The 20,745-nt window shown below is 41.5% G+C and overlaps 3 protein-coding genes across 3 annotated transcripts; 1 reads left to right on the forward strand and 2 right to left on the reverse strand.

Annotated features, from left to right (window-relative positions):
- Positions 1–1,965: 1,965 nt before the first annotated feature.
- Positions 1,966–8,548, forward strand: ldha (lactate dehydrogenase A4). The gene is made up of 8 exons (XM_034588793.1): positions 1,966–2,121; positions 4,310–4,435; positions 5,152–5,269; positions 5,383–5,556; positions 5,677–5,850; positions 5,967–6,084; positions 7,059–7,182; positions 7,307–8,548. Exons 2-8 carry the CDS (start codon positions 4,310–4,312, stop codon positions 7,469–7,471), a joined length of 999 nt encoding a protein of 332 aa, XP_034444684.1. The 5' UTR covers positions 1,966–2,121; the 3' UTR covers positions 7,472–8,548.
- A 709-nt stretch (positions 8,549–9,257) lies between these two features.
- tsg101a (tumor susceptibility 101a) lies at positions 9,258–16,567 on the reverse strand. Its single transcript, XM_034588792.1, has 10 exons — positions 16,017–16,567; positions 15,377–15,464; positions 15,219–15,284; positions 14,038–14,201; positions 13,579–13,705; positions 13,244–13,301; positions 12,888–12,985; positions 11,126–11,328; positions 10,790–11,029; positions 9,258–10,694 (listed from the first exon to the last, which is right to left on the reverse strand). Exons 1-10 carry the CDS (start codon positions 16,056–16,058, stop codon positions 10,605–10,607), a joined length of 1,176 nt encoding a protein of 391 aa, XP_034444683.1. The 5' UTR covers positions 16,059–16,567; the 3' UTR covers positions 9,258–10,604.
- A 2,305-nt stretch (positions 16,568–18,872) lies between these two features.
- Positions 18,873–20,133, reverse strand: zgc:123278 (uncharacterized protein LOC641569 homolog). Its single transcript, XM_034588129.1, has 5 exons — positions 20,021–20,133; positions 19,835–19,919; positions 19,675–19,740; positions 19,125–19,288; positions 18,873–18,983 (listed from the first exon to the last, which is right to left on the reverse strand). The coding sequence occupies exons 1-5, from the start codon at positions 20,060–20,062 to the stop codon at positions 18,873–18,875; spliced, it is 468 nt and encodes a 155-aa protein (XP_034444020.1). The 5' UTR covers positions 20,063–20,133.
- Positions 20,134–20,745: the final 612 nt, after the last annotated feature.

The raw sequence follows: 20,745 nt of genomic DNA on the forward strand, positions 1-20,745 counted from the left end.
TGGCCTGCAAGTGAAAATTGACAAAACAAAGAAAATTCAATATGACAAAATGTATTTATCAAAAAACTTGTCTGTAAATAGAAATTGTACAACTGGCAAAAGCTTATATAATGTACTTACTTTTGCTGCTAGAAAATGTGCGGTCACGGTGACTTAGGGATAAGGGGCCTCTCTGTTAGGGGGTTGCAGAGACATTGTACTACAGCTGCTTCTTTTGGAATGTCTCGCTTGTATTCTAAAAACTAACAGATCACTTCTACAGAGTCTGAATGATCTGGGACCTGATTGTTCTTCCATCGTGTTCCAAGGAGTCTCCTGAACATGAACTGTGGCCCTCTGTGATTTAACCTGTGACCTATGACCTCCTGTATGTCTGTGTTTGTCTGAGCTGACTATTTGTGTTCTCGTGAACTATTATTGTTTACACTACGGGTGTGTGACCCATGTTCATGTGCAAAATAAACATAAATTGTTAAAGAACTCTTATTTGTCCCATGTACAAGTATTTAAAACCAATAAACAGAGATGTAAGTGGGTTTTTAAATCTTTTTTAACATTGATGTGTAAAACATTTTGTTGTTGATTCGAGAACACTATTTGATACTGAAGGATGTTATATACTCCACACCTGAGTGTTGCTCTTGATGAGCTCATCGGCTGGTGGTGACTGACAAAGGTGTGACGACCCCCTCCACCCTCACCTGGACACTAGGTGTGCCTGTGCTTCAGTCCCCTGAGCTGTAGGTGGAGGTGACGTCAGCTGTAAAAGTCTCGCCTGTTCTCTCTGAGGGACGAGCTCCCTGTCTCCCGACAGCAGCATCCCTTTTGTTTTGCTTAAGGACACATGTTGTGTTGTTGTTTAGATCTTGTTTTGTTAAATAAATGTCTGGGATCGTAACAGTCAACTCGTGTCCTCTCCCTCCTTGTCACAGACATGGAGCCGGGCTGTGACAAAGGTTTAATGTCTAAAAGTTTCATAGATATTAAAGTGATGGTTGTGGATTTGCTTTGGCGTTTCTTTACCATTTTTTGTAGTGTTTTGTCAGGACACTTAACTGTGAATCTCAACCTAACTTTGATTCAGTGATGCTGCTTGAAAACAAAATCCAGTATTCGAAAGTTTGTTTCCCCCCCGAATGCTGAATGACACAATAGGAAAGTGTTATGAATCACTTTCCTATAAACTTCACATATGTCTGAGGGTGCAAACAGCGGCCTGTAGTATATCCGGATCTTGGGTAGTGGGGGAGCATGAAGGTTTGGTCCCGGTGTGAGACAGACAGTTGACCCAGCATGACGAATACAATTGAAATGCTATGTTGCAACTATTATGCTACGTGTCTGTCAATCAGTCTGACAGAATAAGTCAAGAGAAGTAGCACAAGTGGCTGGTCGAGTCATAACCATAACTGTGTTGTAATTACTTACAGGAAATAGCAGGTGGCGCAAATAAATTGCAGTTCATCCAAAGCCAGGAGCAGGGACTTCCTTGTATAACTAACACATACCCCAGTGTGTTAATGTTACATCAGCAGCTATAATGACACAGGAAACATATATGAATTAACTGTATATTATTATTATTATTATTGATATTATTATTATTATTGCTGTTGTTGTTGTTGTGGTTGTTGTTATTACATGAGTCATATTTTAGAAATTCCCTGCTACACCGTTGAGCTGCTATAATGAGTATAAACTGTATAAAAGCTGGATTATACAAAGTGTTGTGAAACTAGGCGTTAAACATCAGTGTGTGTTTCCTGTAACATGTGGATGGTGGAACTGCTGATTCACGCATATGTTCCTGAGTAACCTTCACATCACATCACTTTCATTCAGCTCCGTCCACAGGGTTAAAACTGGAGACGATGAAGACTTCCCCCCCGCATCCGGCCTGAGGCAAGTCGGGACGTGACCGGCAACATGCGCCGCGGCCCTTAGGCCCCGCCCCCCCAGCCCATTGCGTATGCGCGCACGTAGTGTTCAACGGAGGAGCCTTTAAAGAGACTCGCCCCCTTCCGCAGCACCACTTCTTTCTGCGGAGAAAAGCTGCCCACAGGGAAGAGGAAGACCCACTCCGTCTCACGTTCTCACCCTCTCTGCTACTCGAACCTCAAGGTAAGAACTAAATCCCTCTGGATTGTGAGCTGCGTCCGGCTCGCTCGGGCTCATCCGGGACTTGTCTCCATCCATTTCCTTGTTCAGGGATACGAGCTGATAAAGAGACTTTATCAACCTGATGCGCATTTTGTTAGGATCTTCCAGACAGAGCAGGAGGCCAGGGGAGGTGTGGCGTCAATGATTATCGATTGATTGGTTACGGGTTTACTATTTTTGTTTTTCTGCTCACGCCTTTTCCCACATTGGTGCAATGATGTGCACTTTTTTTTTAGATGAGAGCGATTACTACAGAATAGTCGAGGCGGCATGACGTAGGCCTGTACGTTTTCCTACACCTCAAGATTCAAGAGCGCCGCAGAGCCGCGTTTAACACGAGATGGATGGGAATCTAAATAATGGACATGCGCCTAGAAGGACCATAGAGTCACTGGCCAATGTAATCCACGCGTAAAAATGCAAAATATCAATATTAGGTGTTAATATGATTATAATAAGTCGATAGAAGAGCCCTGAAGTGATCGATCAGTCAATCCGAGGTATTCGATCAGTACATCAGAGGATCGTGTTGATGTAATAGACCGAATACACGCGCTGTTACACAAGTGCACCTCCGCGGCCGGTGTCCATCTGGCACGTGAGAATGAAAGGCGCTGTACCCAACATCATGGTCTGTGGGGGGGAGGCCGGTCTTATAGTGACAGCGATGCTGCTGCTGATGTATTATCATCACTGGTGTTTTAGTGCTTTGCCATTTTTATGATCACATCAATTATTTAAAAATATTGATAATTTTTCAGATTAATCAAACTAACGCCTTTCCTGGAAGTGTTGGCGGCTACAGTCGATCCATTACATTAACAGAAGAGACAGTTTCCCCCCCAACATGTGGAATCTTGCAAAGCAAATACAAGTTTGGATAAAGTCATATTTTGGTAAGATCACATAGTTTAGATGCATTGACAGTCATCTGCAAAATGTGAAAGACTAAAGCACCGCTGTGATACCTGACACCCTATCAGAGCTCAGTAAACCCTTAATAACTTACCCTGCCGGTGATCTGATTAAGTAAATGTCATTATGTGCTGGGAAATATGATCATATGCAGAAAGCTGTGATAGTCGTACAGTTGTGTGGAACAGTCTCAGAAACTCATATAATCCCAGGATTGGCATTAAACATCCATCTCGCTCTCACTCCTACCAACCATATCACATTAAGTTCCTTCAGCTCCTAATAATCCTTCTTGTAATCCTCATTCAGTGAAGCTAAGAAGTAATATGGCTGTTTGTACAGCCCAGTGTAAAGAAAGGAATGCTGGCCAGTAGTGAACATATGCTGTAATCCTTTAGTGTAACTTAACAAAGGGGTTTCTTGTAACTCGGCTAACCTCAGGGTCACGTCCTGCTATGCAATAAGCCTTCAGCTCGCTCTGAGTGAGAGATAATTGGATAAAGGGACATAAGGTATGACTGTCCCACCTACCATGTCTTACTATTGTGTGCAAACTCACCCTGGAGAGGTTTTAAATATCCTCTCAGGGAAGGTATTACAAAGCACCGTGCTGCCCGTCAGGTACTCCAGATGTCCTGTGTGTCACATGACCAGCGTCTCTACATCACAGAGACACGACGCAATCACGCTGGTGATGCAAGAGCCTGCAAAGTGGTCAGCCCACCCGCCTAGTCAGCTCAGACAGGAAGCATAAATAGTAGCGTGTGTGAGAGTGACGTCAGCTGGGGATGGTCTGTGCCGCACGGATACAGCCAGCGGAATTTTCCCAGGCAGGGGTTGCTATGGAGACCTGGAGAGGGGCTAAGGAGCAAATACTATCAGGAAACCATATATGGAAGTAAACATAGTGAAGAGTGTCAAACAGGAAGTTGTGGTTGATATGTGTTTTGGGTCATGAAAAAGGGAAACTTTCATGACCCCTTTACAGAAACTCCCTTTTCTGTGGTGATGACAAAATAAAGGGAATCCCAATCCTCACAGGATGAGAACGTGCTCATGCACCCCACTTGTGAGGGCCTTCAAATAACCGCCACATACATTATGCATGTAACCCTCCCTCTCCCCCTATTACACTCTGCCTACCTGCTTTATTCTACCACCTCTTACTTACCTTGTCCTTCCCTTTTACTATTTCTTCTTCCCACCTTCACTGTGCCTCTTTATTTTATCTCAGATGTCCACCAAGGAGAAGCTGATCACCCATGTGATGAAGGAGGAGCCTGTTGGCAGCAAGAACAAGGTGACGGTCGTGGGCGTCGGCATGGTGGGCATGGCCTCCGCCATGAGTGTCCTGCTGAAGGTGAGACGGGAGAGAAAGAGTCGATTTTATGTGATGTATATATCAATGTAGTGTAGAATGAGCAAAGAGAAATATGATAACTATGATAACTTCATAGGTAAATCTATGAAGGAGGCTACAGAGTTATTAAAGTAGTAACTAGAATGAACCTCCTCCAAGGCCCAACAGTCGCCTTATGAAACTACATTTAAATTCACTAGATTTGGGTTTTTAATTTGGATCTGATCTAAATTATGGATAAACCGATATGAGGAGTAGATTTAGATGAACCTGAATGAGTTAGCAAACCCACAGCATTATGCATTATGGATGGAATATTAAGGTTATGCAAACTAGTCCCTGACCTGAGAACAGTCAAACCTCTGTATTGTTTGGTAGGAGGACAAAGGAGAGGAATCTGGGCACTTCCCTTCTAATGTCCGGTTCCCTTCACTCTAATATAGCCTGATCTTAGCGAGCTGAGGAACAACAGAGGCCAAGAGAAGCCAGGGGTCATTCAAATTATAATGCATCTTATTAGCCAAGACATGGCTTCAGATTTATATTCTGTAAATAGATATAAAAGTGAAGAATACCTCTGGGAATAACAGAGATCCTCCACATTTGGCACAGGTCTCAGTGTAGCTCCATTCACTCAATAGATTTGCTGTAACACACAATACAAATTGTGTGGTGAGTTGTCAGAATGACTTACTCTATGTAATGTGTATCATCAGGACTTGTGTGATGAGCTGGCTCTGGTTGATGTGATGGAGGAAAAGCTGAAGGGTGAGGTCATGGACCTGCAGCACGGCTCCCTCTTCCTCAAGACGCACAAGATTGTGGCCGACAAAGGTGAAAATGAACAAATATTAACCACAACTTTTGCTGAGAACCTTTTTATTTTTTGCTCACTGAAAAAACTTTTCAGTGGCTGCATCAGAACACTCTCTCTATCCATGTTTTAGACTACAAAGTGACAGCCAACTCCAAGGTGGTGGTGGTGACTGCCGGCGCCCGCCAGCAGGAGGGCGAGAGCCGTCTCAACCTGGTGCAGCGTAACGTCAACATTTTCAAGTTCATCATCCCCAACATCGTCAAGTACAGCCCCAACTGCATCCTGATGGTGGTCTCCAACCCAGGTGAGGAGGAAGTGAGCGTGAATGACGGGGGACGGAACGTGTGAGAGGAGAAAGTGCGGTACAGTTTGAAATGTTGTCATTTGCTGATTCTTCACTTCTCTTCATTCTTCTCCCTCCCAGTGGACATCCTGACCTACGTGGCCTGGAAGCTGAGTGGCTTCCCCCGTCACCGCGTCATTGGCTCTGGCACCAACCTGGACTCCGCCCGTTTCCGCCACCTCATGGGACAGAAGCTCAACATCCACCCTTCAAGCTGTCACGGCTGGATCATCGGAGAACACGGAGACTCTAGTGGTATGAAGATTCAACTAAAAATAACATCCGCTGTGAATGTTTGTTGGTCTAAAGCAAATCATTTATTATAGATTCATCATTTGCACGTTTCATGATCTCATGATTGTTTCTCATAGTGCCCGTGTGGAGCGGCGTGAACGTTGCCGGAGTTTCTCTGCAGTGCCTCAACCCGAAGATGGGGGCTGAGGGTGACACTGAGAACTGGAAGGACGTCCACAAGCAGGTGGTTGAAGGGTGAGGACCATTTCTTTTTTTAAGTAAACCAGCATCGAGCTGAAACATTTCCTGCTCACACTCTGCCACCTGCACGGACGACATCTGTCCAGCAGATTTATGGCTGCAATTGTATAAAGTCGGAGCCATAAAATTAAAAACAGGTCTGTAGGGCTCAAAGGTTAACAATCACCACTATTCATAAACATAAAGGCTAAAAGTCCCAGCAGGCTCAGTTGAATCCAAGCGTGCTGACTTGCTCAGGTGAGGAATTTTAACATGGAACTGAGCCCAGAGACAAGCAGAGGCAGGCATTTATTTATCATTTTTAAAGCCTGGCTGCCACAACACACACAATAGATCTGCTACTCTGTTACACAAAACTTCATGACCTCACTTTAACATCCAGGTTCTGCCTTAATGAAATAAATGAGGATATTAATTCCTGACTAAAGAAAGGTTTTCTTGATATGACCTGTCAACGCTACTTAATCACCACTGATTACTTATGTGTTTTGGATAATTAAGTTGTGTTATTCCTTTGATTCCATTGTCAGCCACTCAACCTGACTTCACTTGCTTTAGGTCAATAGGGAGTTTGTGTTTTTCTTCAGAGTTAATTTAAAGGCTTACGAAGCTGTACTTTATATATCGGATTTGAGTTTTTGGTGCACTGCCTTCCTCATAAATGATTAACATGGACCAGATATATTTACAGTATGAGCTACCGTGTGCACAGCAGGAATACAGGAGTGGCAACTACAAACTTCCCCTACAAAACAGCATTAGATACTGAATTAACATGCATTCTCAGAGATAAACAGCTGAATTCTCTGCATAAAAACATCTGGAACGAAGATAAATGAATGAAGACAGAGTAACTTTGTCTTAAATACCAAAGCCGACTGAAAGCTTGATTTTCTTATTCGTCAGAGAGACATGGCAGTTCTTCTCACTTCAAATTTGTTTATGATCATTTTCTATGTGCACTGCAGAGCCTATGAGGTTATCAAGCTGAAGGGCTACACTTCCTGGGCCATCGGCATGTCTGTGGCTGACCTGGTGGAAAGCATCTTGAAGAACATGCACAAAGTTCACCCCGTGTCCACACTGGTCCAGGTGAGGTGCCGGTTAGCAAGTCGGACAAATCCTAGATCATGATGTTCCCGCTGTTGATTCATTTACAAAACAGTGTGCAGATGAATAACGGGTTGGTCCTCTTCTTCCTCTCTTCGTCTGTTAGGGCATGCACGGAGTGAAGGATGAGGTCTTCCTCAGTGTCCCCTGTGTCCTGGGCAACAGCGGCCTGACAGATGTCATCCACATGACACTGAAGCCCGATGAGGAGAAGCAGCTGGTGAAGAGCGCTGAGACCCTGTGGGGTGTACAGAAGGAGCTCACCCTGTGAAGAGGGCGGCTCTGAATTCTCAGCTCCACCTGGAAGCCACACCAAGCTCTGCATGGTTAATCTCCACCTACTGTACCTCCTGTGTCCCTCACGGCAATGGACGATTGAGACTTTTGAGTATCTATAAAAATGTCCCAAGTGTTTGTAGCTGACCCAATGGAAACTAGATTTTAGTTGACATGGGTATCATTTTCCGTTGCTGCCTTCCTTCCTCCATCACTAAATATTCAGAAACACATCTCATACCTTTAGCCTTCGATCTCAGTGTTGAAGTGAGGGGGCATTTACATGTTGTTCTGACTATACATCAATTGTAAGGCCTTTGCATATTGAGTGTATACTATGTACTGTATGTTTACGTGTACTGTTGCTGTTACTTCTGTGCACTCCTCGTTCGTATTTGGTAGGGATTCTGTGGTCATTACCGGTTGTTTTTTTTCCACTTGGGAATCTCTGTTCATTTTTTTTATTTGGAAAACAATGGAGACATTCCATTCTCTATGACGAAGGCTTCCTAGAGAGTTGATATCAATCACTGGACTCCTGTGATACCAAAGTACCTTATCACTTGAGACAAGCGATGCTGTGCAGTCTACTGGTTGGCACTGAAGCCTTAAAAAAACAAAAACAAAAAAAAAACAAGTGCACTGAGAGAAATATATATATATATTTAAAAGGCAAGCTGTTACAAAGAAAGGTCACACCGGAGATACTTAGTGAGGTTGCTTATAAGGTAACTTGCCATAATGTAACAGAGACCCAATGGGAAAGAGTCAGCTGGAATCATGGTTATGAATCATAACGGAAGGTAAGAATCCTGAAGGTGTTGTACGTACGTGCACCCTAAATACCCCCAAAGGGTGTCTGTATTTATTTGAATCCTGACTTTTGGGAAATAAAGAACATTAACAGAACTATACTATTATTTATGATGTAAAAATACAGATGAGATCTATTTATGTATTGATGTTTACACATTGGATAGGGTTGATCGATCACTCAGACTTCCTGTCAGGGCAGCTGGATGTTGATTTTTATTTGCCCGTAACATCAAATAAATCTGCCAGGATGACGATACTGACGTGTCCTTTGTCCTTTGCTTGTTTGTCGTGCAGTCTAGCAAAAGGCAGCTCGTGTTTACAGGGCCGCTGAATCAGCTGCTCTCTGTGCAAATCTATGGGTCAATACATGCGGCGGATTAGAAGCTTCTGTGCTGGAGAAATGTGGTCACTGCTGCAGCAACTAAAAAATACCAGCGCGAACTAGCCACTGCGCTCTGAAATACTATTCATTAATGCTACCCTCTGTGGTTTGTTTGTCCAACAAGTGTGCATGACAGAGATATAACTAAGAGATACAACTGTGATCAATAAGCCATCAAACAGTTATGAACTAGAATGGGACTAAGTAGGGTGCATAGGCCCAACAGCTGTACCAAATTCTCACACTCACAGATATTAGTCCTCTAAATATGCTTTATTCATCAAGATCCTTGAATTAATCCCTGAGAAGATGGTGAAATGTGAAAAAACAGTTGCAATCTGGCAGTGTTAAAGAAAATAAAAAACAATTTCTGGATCTGCCCCTTTGTCCAGATCCAGGCCAAAACGGAATTGTTTTATTTTTTTGGCCTGTGTCCCATCCATCCAAGTTTCATTGAAACCTGTTCAGCAGTTTTTGCACGATCCTGCTGGAAAACAAACCCAACAACCAACGGGCAAAATCATAACCTCCTTGGTTTAAAGTAAAAAAATAAACTGGAATAATGATCTCAGAGAGATGGACCTTTAAATCAGATTTACTTTATTTGTACTGATTTACATAAATCTACAGATATAAAAGAACAGGTGGTTGATTTGGAAACAAAGAAAAAAAAAATAACAGCAGATATTCTATCATACAATTCAAAGTGCATTTAGTAAAAGGCTAATTTAAATGAGACCTGTTTGCAAACTTTACATAAGTTACCTTTTTTTGATTAGTACATAGTCCTTTTTTTTTTTATATAGCCTCCAACGTTCTGGCATTATTCACAACTTTTTTTTTCTGAAAATCTAAACTTCTCAGCAGGACTGAGAATAAGTGGACAGCACAAGGGAAATAGAAAAGTAAAAAAAAAAAAGATTTCCTTTTAGATTTAAGTATGTCAAGACTGCCACCTGCATTAGTTAGACAGTGTACAGAGTAAGAAGACCACTGTACGAGACTGACTGGTTAATGCAGTCAGAGGGTAGACCTGAGCAGCTGACATGCGATCAAACAGCCTCACTCACACCATCATGAAGACAAAACACAGATGAGGGAAAAATAAAGAGTAGTGTGGGTAAGTGGATGGTGCTCACAAGAATTCAGCTCATTGATAGATCCAAACAACATAGAAACACAGTTCAGGGCCATGTTGATCATCACGTCTACTGTATGAGAGGAGATTCAGTTGACTCCATGGCTCCTGAACATGACCCAGACCCCAGGCAGAACTAAATCCTGAGGCTGAACCCCCGCCCTTCCTGAAAGGTTGCCCTGGGTATTTATATCACAGCCCAACCTTTTCAATATGAGGGGTGTGGGACAGCGGACACATGGGGCTCTCTACAAAGCCCGTCGCCACTAGCCCCTGACAATTTGTGCTTACTAGCCAAATGACTTTGTCTGGCAAAGAGCAAAAACCTGTGGACCACGGCGTAATGCAGCATAAACATGTCGACACAATAACGCACAACCCAGCTTCACCACAAACACTCACACACATCATACACAGAATAAGCTCGCAGCTCACTTTTACCTGTATGGCGAATGTTTTTGTGTCAACCACAGTTAATCATTTGTCGTGTCTGGTTCATGACCGTTGACGCATAATGATCTCAAAGAAGTATTTGGTCAGATCAAAATACAAATGGTGTAACACTACAACTGTGGCCATACAGTTTGAAGTTTCACTGTGCTAAACACAACAGTCCAATTGTTCTTAAGCGTTGCTGTTCCGGTTTCTTTCAGATTTCATAGTGAATTTTTATAAAAAGGAGCAGCGATTTAAAATAAAAGAAGACGTTAAAGGAGGGAATAAAACAAAAAGGGAAAGAAGGGAAAGGAAGAGAGATTGAAGATACGAACGCTTCCAGGTAGTGTGTGGGAATCAGTAGAGGTCGCTGAGGCCGGCAGTCTTGCGGGCTTTCTGCATGAGGGCACGAAGCTGGAACTGCTTCCTGGACAGGAGGCGTACGTGCTGTAACAGAAGAGAATAGGAGTGAATGTAAACCTCAGGATGAAAACGTGCTAACACTTTTTTCTCTTACTCATACTTCTGACACGGATGGTCACCTTGAGGAAAACTTCCAGGTCGATGACCCCCCTGCGGAGAGCCTCTCCCAGATAGAAGATAGTATCTTCGATTGCGTTCTCCTCAGCGTACAGGTTCAGAATCTGTTTGTAAAGAGGAGCGGTTGGCACAATGACATCATCAATGTCATTGTTCTCCGACTGGTTCTCCATCTTCTCCAAGGCCTCGCTCAGCTCCTCGTCCTTTCTCTTCAGCAGCTCAATGTTTCTGTCAACCTCCGTCTACAAAAAAATTACAACCATAAAACCAATTGTCAATTTTGTTATTATGGAAAAGATGTTGATAGAGGACATAGAAAATACATATATAACTCTCACCACTTCCTGGTCCAGTCTTGAGACCATCTCCTCCAGTTTCTGATGTCCTTTCTTCAGGTCTTCCTCCGTTCGCTTCAGGGCGTCCAGCTCAGCCTGAGCTCTGTCCATCTCCTCCTTCATCCTCCAGCGAAGTTTGTCACTTACTGCTGAAATCAGAGATGCGCGGATGGTGTCCTCACCAATGGTGCCATCCCGGCTTGGACCTTAAGATGAAGAGGTTAAAAAGCGATGAGACGCGGTGATTGAACAGTTGTTTATCGTCCAACATGTCCTCACAAACCACTGAGCAGACGTAAGAAGGGATGAGTGTCAGTCTTCCAAATTATAATCTCTCGTCTGTTGTTTTAAAAAATGACGGCGAGTTTCTTAAAACTGCTACAAAATCACCCAAATGTTTTCAGTAAGGTTTAGATTTTGTGATTGTGAATGACACGTGATATAACAAATCATTTTCACACTGAAAACATTCAGTGGTTCCTTGTTATTTGCCCAACCACGCATATTTGGACAGCACTTCTATTTGCAGAGCTTTTCTGTGATAAATCATTCACACAGCCGTCTGGGACAATTTAGGGTTGAATGTCTTGCCCAAGGACACTTTGGCAAGCGGAATGAAAGAGACGGGAATCAAACCACTTACTGGTTATGTGACAACCCACTCTACCTCCTGAGCCAATGTTCATTTATTAAGGTAATAACTTGGGTAATATCGATGGTAACAAGCATCATTTGAGATCCCCTACAAAGTAAGAGGTTGTGAAAACAGAAGCACAAAGCTTGTGACACATCTGAATAATTCTAAATTTGAGAAAAAAAGGAAACCCCTGAAAACTGATGTAATCCAACAGAATATGTCTGCAATAAATGGTACTTTTCTTAACTTTAAGGCTGTAGTTTAACATAGTGTTTTATTTGATTATATAATATATCAAAGGTTTACAACATTTATTAATGTATTTTAGTGAAGCTTGATATTGAGGGTGCAATATTTTGTACTCCACATATATACTGTAGATATAAGTCATATAAAAGCCCATCGCAAAGTACATCTTCGAAAGCTGCCATATACCAGGTTATGTAAGTGTTAAAACACTGATGGATGTCTGCAGGGTCACGATCACTTTATGAGCAGTCTGGAGACAGCACTACAAATGTCAGAGTTGATCTGCCTTGAGATCAGGGCGGTGTTCAGTCAAACCCATTTCACAAAATGTAGGAGGTGGAGGGGCGGCAGATGGGTCCCCTTATCAGAGGTCTGTCATTGTGTGCAGTTACTGTTCCAATGCTAAATATAGCACTGTGCTCTACTAAGGTTTAGAGTGTGTGTGGCAGGAGGGGGCTGTTCCATTTCCTTTCGGGTCCATCGTACCCTTTGGCCTTTCATGTGCCCCACTCTAGTTACAGTAATGACCTTTTAGTGGCAGCTCAGCACGCCATCATAGTCAGAAGGTGAGAGATTCGGAGTCAGAAGGTCAAGTGTCTTGATTTCTAGTTGACTAAAGACCACGGAAAATGGTAAAGATATAATTTTGTCTGGTGTGAATTGAACCTTTGGTTTAATATTAAACCAGTGTAATACAATTTCACAATAACCAACACACTGCTGTACAATTAAATACTATCTAATCGTTTCTGAGTGAACAGATTCCATATCTTGTTGCGTTAGAAAAAAAGTTTCAATCCAGTGCAGATTTCAACCTTTAAATGCACCTTTGGTATAAAGAAGAAATGAAGTTCCCCAGATACTAAATGTAACACATACCAACTGTGGAGACTGGGGTCTGGGTGGGGTAGTGTGCAGGGCCGCCAGTGGCTGGGTATGAGTTGCCCCCTGGGTACCCTGGGTATCCTGGATAGCCTCTGCAAATAGATACATGATCAACGAATAGCAGACACTTTACATTATTTACTTTCAAAAGTGTATAAATGCTGATGTTTAACTTTATGATTCAATTGACCTGGCTATACAGTTTCCCAGCAACAAATATGCATGTGGGTGAAATGCTACAGTAGAAACCACACAGACAAGCCAGGACAGGTTTTTTTCTTTTGAGAAATACAGTATATATGTGTTAGCTGGGTGAGAGAAGTTCGAGAAGTGCTTGGCAAACATCTTACCCTGGGTTAGCGTTTGGACCGTATGGTGACACTGCGGGCATACCAGGCATGTAGGAGGCTGAGATAGAGAGTGATATTGAAACAATCAGGTCCAGGGACATACCGAACATACAGGACATTCACCCTCACAGACACATGAACTGTCAGTTTTTTTAAAGGTGAGCTAAGAGCGCCATCTAGTGTATAGATGATGAAGTGTACATATTTTACCGGGGTTTTCAGGATGTAAATTCTCTGATGAGCACCATATGACTTTGTAGGAAAAGGGTCTGTGGATTATCCTGAAAACTTGGCTTTTTCTGTTTACAATTAAAAAACAAAAATAAGTCACTCACGGTTTGGGGGTCCAGCTGCCTGGAAGGATTGGTAAGGGGCTTGTGTAGTGGGGCGAGAAAACACAGGAGGCTCCTCTCCAAACACCACAATCATCACCTGAATGAGACCATACAGGTCTGACTGGGGCTGTAGGAGAAACAGTGATGGTTAAGTTTTGCTTACCAGTACAAAAAAAGCACTCATGTCATAGGATCAACAGGAAAGTCACAGTTACATTTTTATCTAGAGCACAGGTACATTCATGGCACTCGTGACTGCCCCATTTTAAAATCAAAGGTATAACTTACTTCTATAGTTTACAGTAGTCTATGATAGAGCCTATATCCATAGATTTCCAAAAGTCACTGCCACAATCAAACCTCAAAATTAATCTATGCTTTTATTCCCACACATTCCACGTATCATCATTGCCTGAATAAACTATATTTTGATATGATGATTAACGACCTCGCACTCACATGCTTCCACTCATGTAGATAAGGCAGGTAGATCTTGCCATTGGCATCGATATGCTTGCCAGTTTTGATCATCATGGCATTGGTGGGTTTGACAAAACAAATGGGAGGGTTGTAGGGGTATGTGTCAAGCAACCACAGACACACTGGGATGTTGTAGACATTGCCTAAAAGAAGCAAACACACACAAAGTGAAAATTAGACCCTTTCAATTCTCAACATTCTCATCTTTCCACCCTGAATGTTCAACCAAGTGTTTGCGATTTCAAGGCATCTTTTTGTATTCGGTTTACAAAAGCACAGGGGAATTAGTCATGTATTAAACAGCAAATATGATATGGTGATTTAAATAAATTTCACAGTGGAACAGAGCTCCTGCAACTTTGTCTCGATATCAGACAGGATGGCAATGCAAGCAAACCCAACCAAGAAATTAAGAACAACTGGAATCAATTTGAAGTGGAGCCAAACCAATTCATCATCCAATATGAGACTTTCAGACATTATAATATGCATTATTTCTTACGTTTTATACTAAATTAATTTGTATTTCTACATATTTGATTGTATTTGTTAATGCAAAATACCAAGCCTCAATTGCATTTCTTTGTTGTAAGGGTTTGATCACAACCTCAGCATAACACATAACAAGAAAAGACACAAAACACACAACCCCCTCCCCATAAAAAGATAACATACATTTGTTGGTGAAAAATACACTAAAATACAAAATACAATAAAATGTTGGGGTAGTTATTGCTTTGCATTTGTAACGTGTAAAGTACATCAAGTTTGAAGCCCACCAATACATGTTCTGTAAAAAGACACATACTATTTCCTAAGTGGAATTTAAAAACATGATGATGAACTGAAGAAAAACTGGTACATCAAGAACATGAGGTAGCACAATACCACTCACTTTTTTTGCAGATACATATGCTTCTACGTGTTTATGTGTTTTGGTTTGGTCGACCTTACTTGTCCAATGCTTTACAGTATTTGGGCCAACAGGTGAGAAGTTTTACAAAGTGCAGGATAAATAGAGTGAGGTGGAGCTGCCACGCATACAAGAGGGAGGGAGTTGGTGAACTGATCAAAAATACTTTGGAATTTAACAATGGGACGATGTACAATGAGATTTTAAAGAGAAATGTTTTGAAGAAAAGAAGATTAACGTTCTTTACCTCTGTAGCTCACTGGGACGGTGCCTGTCAAGCTCATCAGGTCTCTTGTGGAGCCGTCGTTGAACACTGAAACACAAGAACATCCCATGTCAACAACAAATTGAGCATCATACAATCATACAAGATGCAACTGAGGCAACCAGTATCATTTGATTTACCATAAGCGTCCATAACTGGCTTCAGGTCCTTGTACTGGGAGATGACGTTGGTTATCTCACGAACAGTCAGATCCCTGTATTTGTATGACTGGGCGATGAAAACACAGACAGAGGAGAAACCAGGTATGTTAGTACAATTTAAGTAGAGACACAGATGCTGACAAGCACAGACACTTTAACATGGATGAAACAAATATATTTAAACTTCAGACAAGTACAGTCATCAAAGTGGAATTTTATTCATTAAGACGTCAACATTAAAAAAATAGATGTATATGTTGTACAACAGCATGTTACAGTGTGGGGTCATTGTTGGGAAAATGAAATAAACAGCAATTTGCAAAAACAGGGAATCGTAGTTTAAATCATGATTTTAATAACATTAGTGATGTTAGCAACGATGCTACATAGCCAGGGAATGTAACAGGCGATTATTGATGGTTCTTCGCTAAATAATTAACATGACATTAGCGACCCTTTTAAAATAAAGTATTTAATGTACTAAATCCGTAGAGAAACATAAAGCAAGACTCACTCCCGGAAGTTTTAACCAGCTAACTAGCTAATAGCGCCGTGTTTGACATCGGCAACTTAAGCTAACTCGCTAATGTTGGCTACATCAGTTCAGCTGCGGTCTTACCTTCAGCATTTTCTTCAGCGCAGCTTCGTTGACAACCGCCATGTTTTCTAAATATCTGTTTATAACCTCTCCCACAAATGAGTTTAAGCGAGTGAGCGGCTGTCTTCACTCTGTGGTCTGACAGCTAACACAAGCTAACGCCAGCTAGCAGGACTTGACTGAATGCTAGGCTAACGTTAGCCCAGCCTCGGGCCCGACTACAGCTGAGACAATGACTCGGTGCCTGTACGGGATCCTCCGGTCCAACGCGAGCGGTGTGTTTGTGTTGAAGACGCGTCGACAGTGAATCAACCGAGAACCGGTAAAAAAAAGAGACGAGAAAAACGGCGAAGGGAGAAGCCGAAAAAAACAAACACACGATCGTCAACAGAAGGGATTTCCGGTGTAGCACCTGACTGCTTCCGGTCCGCGTGTGGCGACGGTACAGCGCAGTGATGTGTTCTTCCGTGTCGCGGCTTCGAGGCGTGTGTCGAGTGATCCAGGAAGATTGTTGTGAAGATCGAGGCTTGTGTTGATGACGTATGTGGTGATGATCAAAGCCTCGCGAGCCGGTCGCAATGGACTCCCCCCACACATTTTGTGGACTAGGGACTTTATTACCCAGCACTGTGGAAAAGTTGTTCTTTTTAAATTAAAAATGAATAAAATGTTGTCCCTAGTCACAAACCAAGTAACACAAGCACATTCACATCACAACCCTCTGCCCAATTTGTTTCCACTTTCCCTTTGGACCCCTTCCATTGTATCATAAAGACAGACACCATATTAATAAGTTCATAATTTATGTATTGGCATCACAAACATCATTCATTAATCTATTCAATTCGAAGCTTCAACACACCAAAGCCATGGTGTCATTATAATCACTCTGCCCGTTTTACATTTATTGTCCACTCGATGGCCCAGTAAGAGCAAATGAAGCACCAGTAAGCTTCGGCCCATGAGTGAACCAATTGGATGGAAAGCTTCGATGCTGCATGAAGCTTCATCTCGCCATCACTAGTGGATATGTGGCAACACCTGGATTTGTCATGTTGTAAAATGTCATGGTGACTCAGAGGAGGTGAGAAACTTCCCCCATGTCACCTGTACCTTTATCTTGAAGAACCAGTTCAATAAATGCAGAGTCATAGGATCAACAGGAAAGTCACAGTTCAAATTTTTTATCCAGAGCGCAGGTACATTCATGGCCCTTGTGACTAACCCTAACCCCTAACCCTTTAATTTGCTTCTATAGTTTACAGTAGTCTGTGTTAGAGTCTACATTTATAAATTTCCAAAAGTCACTGCTGAAATCAAACCTAAAAACTTGCCTGTCAGTTTTGATCATCATCGTCACCCAGTGAAGACAAAAAGAATATATGCTTCCTATACAGCAAACTTGAAATTAAGAAAGTAGGCCCTGAAAATGAAAACTTAAAAACACTTTTCAGATGCACTAATCACTGTGTTTACTCCAAGTGGAGAAACTGGACTAAAGAAAGAGTTCGGAAAGCTTCAGAGGTGTTCATTGAAAAAATAAAACACCATTTACACATGTCAGAATTTGTTTAGCAGACAAAGGAAGATATATAATATTTAATTAAGGCTTGGTAATATGGCCAAAAATATATATCACGATAAATGTTTTCATAGCAGTTAATAATAATTATTAATGTCAAATTAGTATTTCTAAGTTTAGAGACATATTTTTGCTCCTGAGTGAGAGAATGACCAACTCTTGATAAACAAGAAAACATTATTCAAATCTGAATCAGATCAATTATGCGTTACATCTCCTCACAGTGCTCACACAATGAACATGACATGTATTAAACTCTTATTATATTACTGTGCGTGGAAATTATACTGCCATAATTGCTATCGTTTTATTGCTCAGCCCTGAATATAATATGGAACCACAGTTGAAGCATAAATGACACGTGACATTTGCTGAAAGTGAATCAATATCTACACACAATGGGTTTATTTCTTAATTCACATTGAGAAGAATTAGAGTTTTATTTACAAGTATTCCTATAACACCGTTTCTTTTGCAGTGCCATAAAAATTCGGGAAAATTCTGTTTTATTCTATTTTCTGTCAAATTAAAAGAAGCCTGACTCTTCTGTAATAAACTCTTGTATAAGGCTTCACCTTGATGTGAATTACAGTCTTTTCACGTCTCCAGTCAAAAGTCCACAAGATTTATGGCCGAGGTCACAGCAGATGCAGTGAAATCACAGTTTTATGAGCCGCCAGTAAAGTAATTCACGTCTTTCAACACAGTTTTACAACCGCCAAAGTGATCTGGCTTGTAACAACACGCAAAATAAAACAATCTCAAAACATCAGGTGCTTTTTAACATTTACAGTCGTAATCCTTCAAAAGATACACAGAGTTGCAGCATTTGTCTTAAAAATCATGATCTATAAAACAATCAATGGATACCATCTGACACTGAACACGGGATAAGACACACAACCAGTTTTACACAAATGATCGTCACATTCCACACAAAACACTAACAGTTGGTTTCATATGCTTGAAAGGAAGGTTGACCGTCGTCTCTGGGTAAAGACAGGTACGAGCTCCCATCTTCCTTTGAAAGCACCTCTGCTTGTCTTTGGAACTGTAGCCGGCCTAGAAAAATATATATATATTTCTTTCAATAAATATTCTTATCAGTCACAACGAAGTCATAAACATGTGGACAGGGGAAAGGTCCCTTCAGATTTATGAGTGGTTGAACTAATCAGCTGTGGCCTAGATATGGATCTGGGATCTGTCTTATCAACATGGGCTTGTATCTGGGGCAGGGATGTTTGTGTTGTCTTGAATCAACATGGTGCCTCACTTCTCTCCCAGTGTGAGCGTTACTTACACGAGGCGTGCTCAGGCTCGGAGTGGGGCTGCATGCACACAGGAGGGCATTCTCCGAACACGACCTGCATCACCTGCAGGAGGCTCACGAGGTTACACTCACCCTGACAGGAGGAGAAGGAACAATCACACCAGTGTAGCAGCGCCAGAAAATGTCATTGTAACCTGTAAACCTCATTGTCTGTTTCTTTCTTTTTAAAATGCAGCTCTGTAAATGAATATAATATAATGTTTCGGTTCTTCACACTCTTCCACTCCTCCAGGTAAGGCAGCTCCACTTCTCCGTTGCTGGAGGTGTAATTTCCTCTGATGATCATCATCTCTTGTGTGGGCCTGACGTAGCAGAGAGGGGGAGTCTGAGGGTAGCTGTCCTCAAGCCACAGGCACACGGGGATGTTGTAGGTCATGTCTTGTGCGACAACAAGGGAAAGTTGTGTTTTACTTTGCATATCTTGAGTAATTTCACAATTGATTTTCATTTGAAAGGAAACGGTTTGTGATTTATCTCGTTTTCATATCTGCCCTTGCTAGTGTTTGTGTGCTGTTCGTTTTGTTGCTCATATTTGTCCTCAGCATATACTGTATATCTATATACCTTATTTTACATAATTGATATTGTCTATATCATAATAACTGTTTTAAATATGTAACTTGTTATTTGACTTCAGCCTGACAACTTTACACCAGGCAAAAACAAGGGCTCTTTGTTAACTCTGGCATATTTACAGTGTGGTTATTAATATTCCAAAAAATGAACTTGTTTCTACTGAGTTACTAAATTAAAGTGATTGTTACCATTAAATTTGACAGGGAGGGTTCCACTCAGACTCATCAAGTCCTTGCTGGTTCCATCATTATAAACTGTACAAAGAAAATGACAACGTGTATCGTTGAGATTATTAATTGAAATGATCTCACGTTTAATAAGATAAGAAACTGTTATTTTGCATCTCACCAAATTTATCCATCCTGGGCACCAGCGTTTTGAAGTTGGCCGTTGCAACATTTATGTCATGAGCCACATGCTTGCGAAGATAATTCTTAAAAACAAAATGAAAAAAAAACCAACTTAAATGTACAGTTCCTTAATTATGTTTGATGAGAATTAATTGCGCCTTCAATCGATTATCATCATTCTTACCTTTGGCAGCATTTTCCTAATCGAGCACTTGCTGTACGACATGATCACGATTCATCCACAGGGGAAATATGACTTTGTATCCCTTCGATCATCAACACTCAACAACACTCGCCTCCCTCCGTCTGTCTGGGATTTATGGACAACCACTCGTCTTTTATGACTCTTGAAAGCCAGTAACAGAGCAGCTTCACCATAAGACACGTCACCTGCCCTAAAAACTATTAACTAGGCTACATGGCTCAAACAAAAAAGACTGGGACACAATATAATGTTGGACTAACTTACTTTGACTATATTCATGATTTATGATCTGTTTTCTTGGGTCAGGATAAATACTAGGATCCCCCTGCTAATGTATTTGTACCTTTACACTTAATCAAAACTGATAATCACCATTGCAAACTGCAGATAAATAACGATATTAACCTGTAACCTCTATCAAAGCAATGCAGTCCAGTGGAACCATATGGGTCAATGGAGACTGGCTGTCTAACTGAATGTAGCACGTTTGATTATATATTTAACATGTGTTCATATATTATTAGACAATAAAATAAAATTACTTCCTCGTAATAATGCCGTGTTGAGGTGCTTACTCAGAGTGCAGTATTTCCTGACTCCATCCTTTCCATGAACTAGTTGTTTTCTTTTAATAACTCAGAAGTTGCTTATACACTAAAGTGTCGCGAGACAAATATCTTCCAAATATTGAGGCAATACCAAGG

The sequence above is a fragment of the Hippoglossus hippoglossus genome, chromosome 6 (assembly GCF_009819705.1).
Source record: "Hippoglossus hippoglossus isolate fHipHip1 chromosome 6, fHipHip1.pri, whole genome shotgun sequence".
Classification (NCBI taxonomy): Eukaryota; Metazoa; Chordata; class Actinopteri; order Pleuronectiformes; family Pleuronectidae; genus Hippoglossus; species Hippoglossus hippoglossus.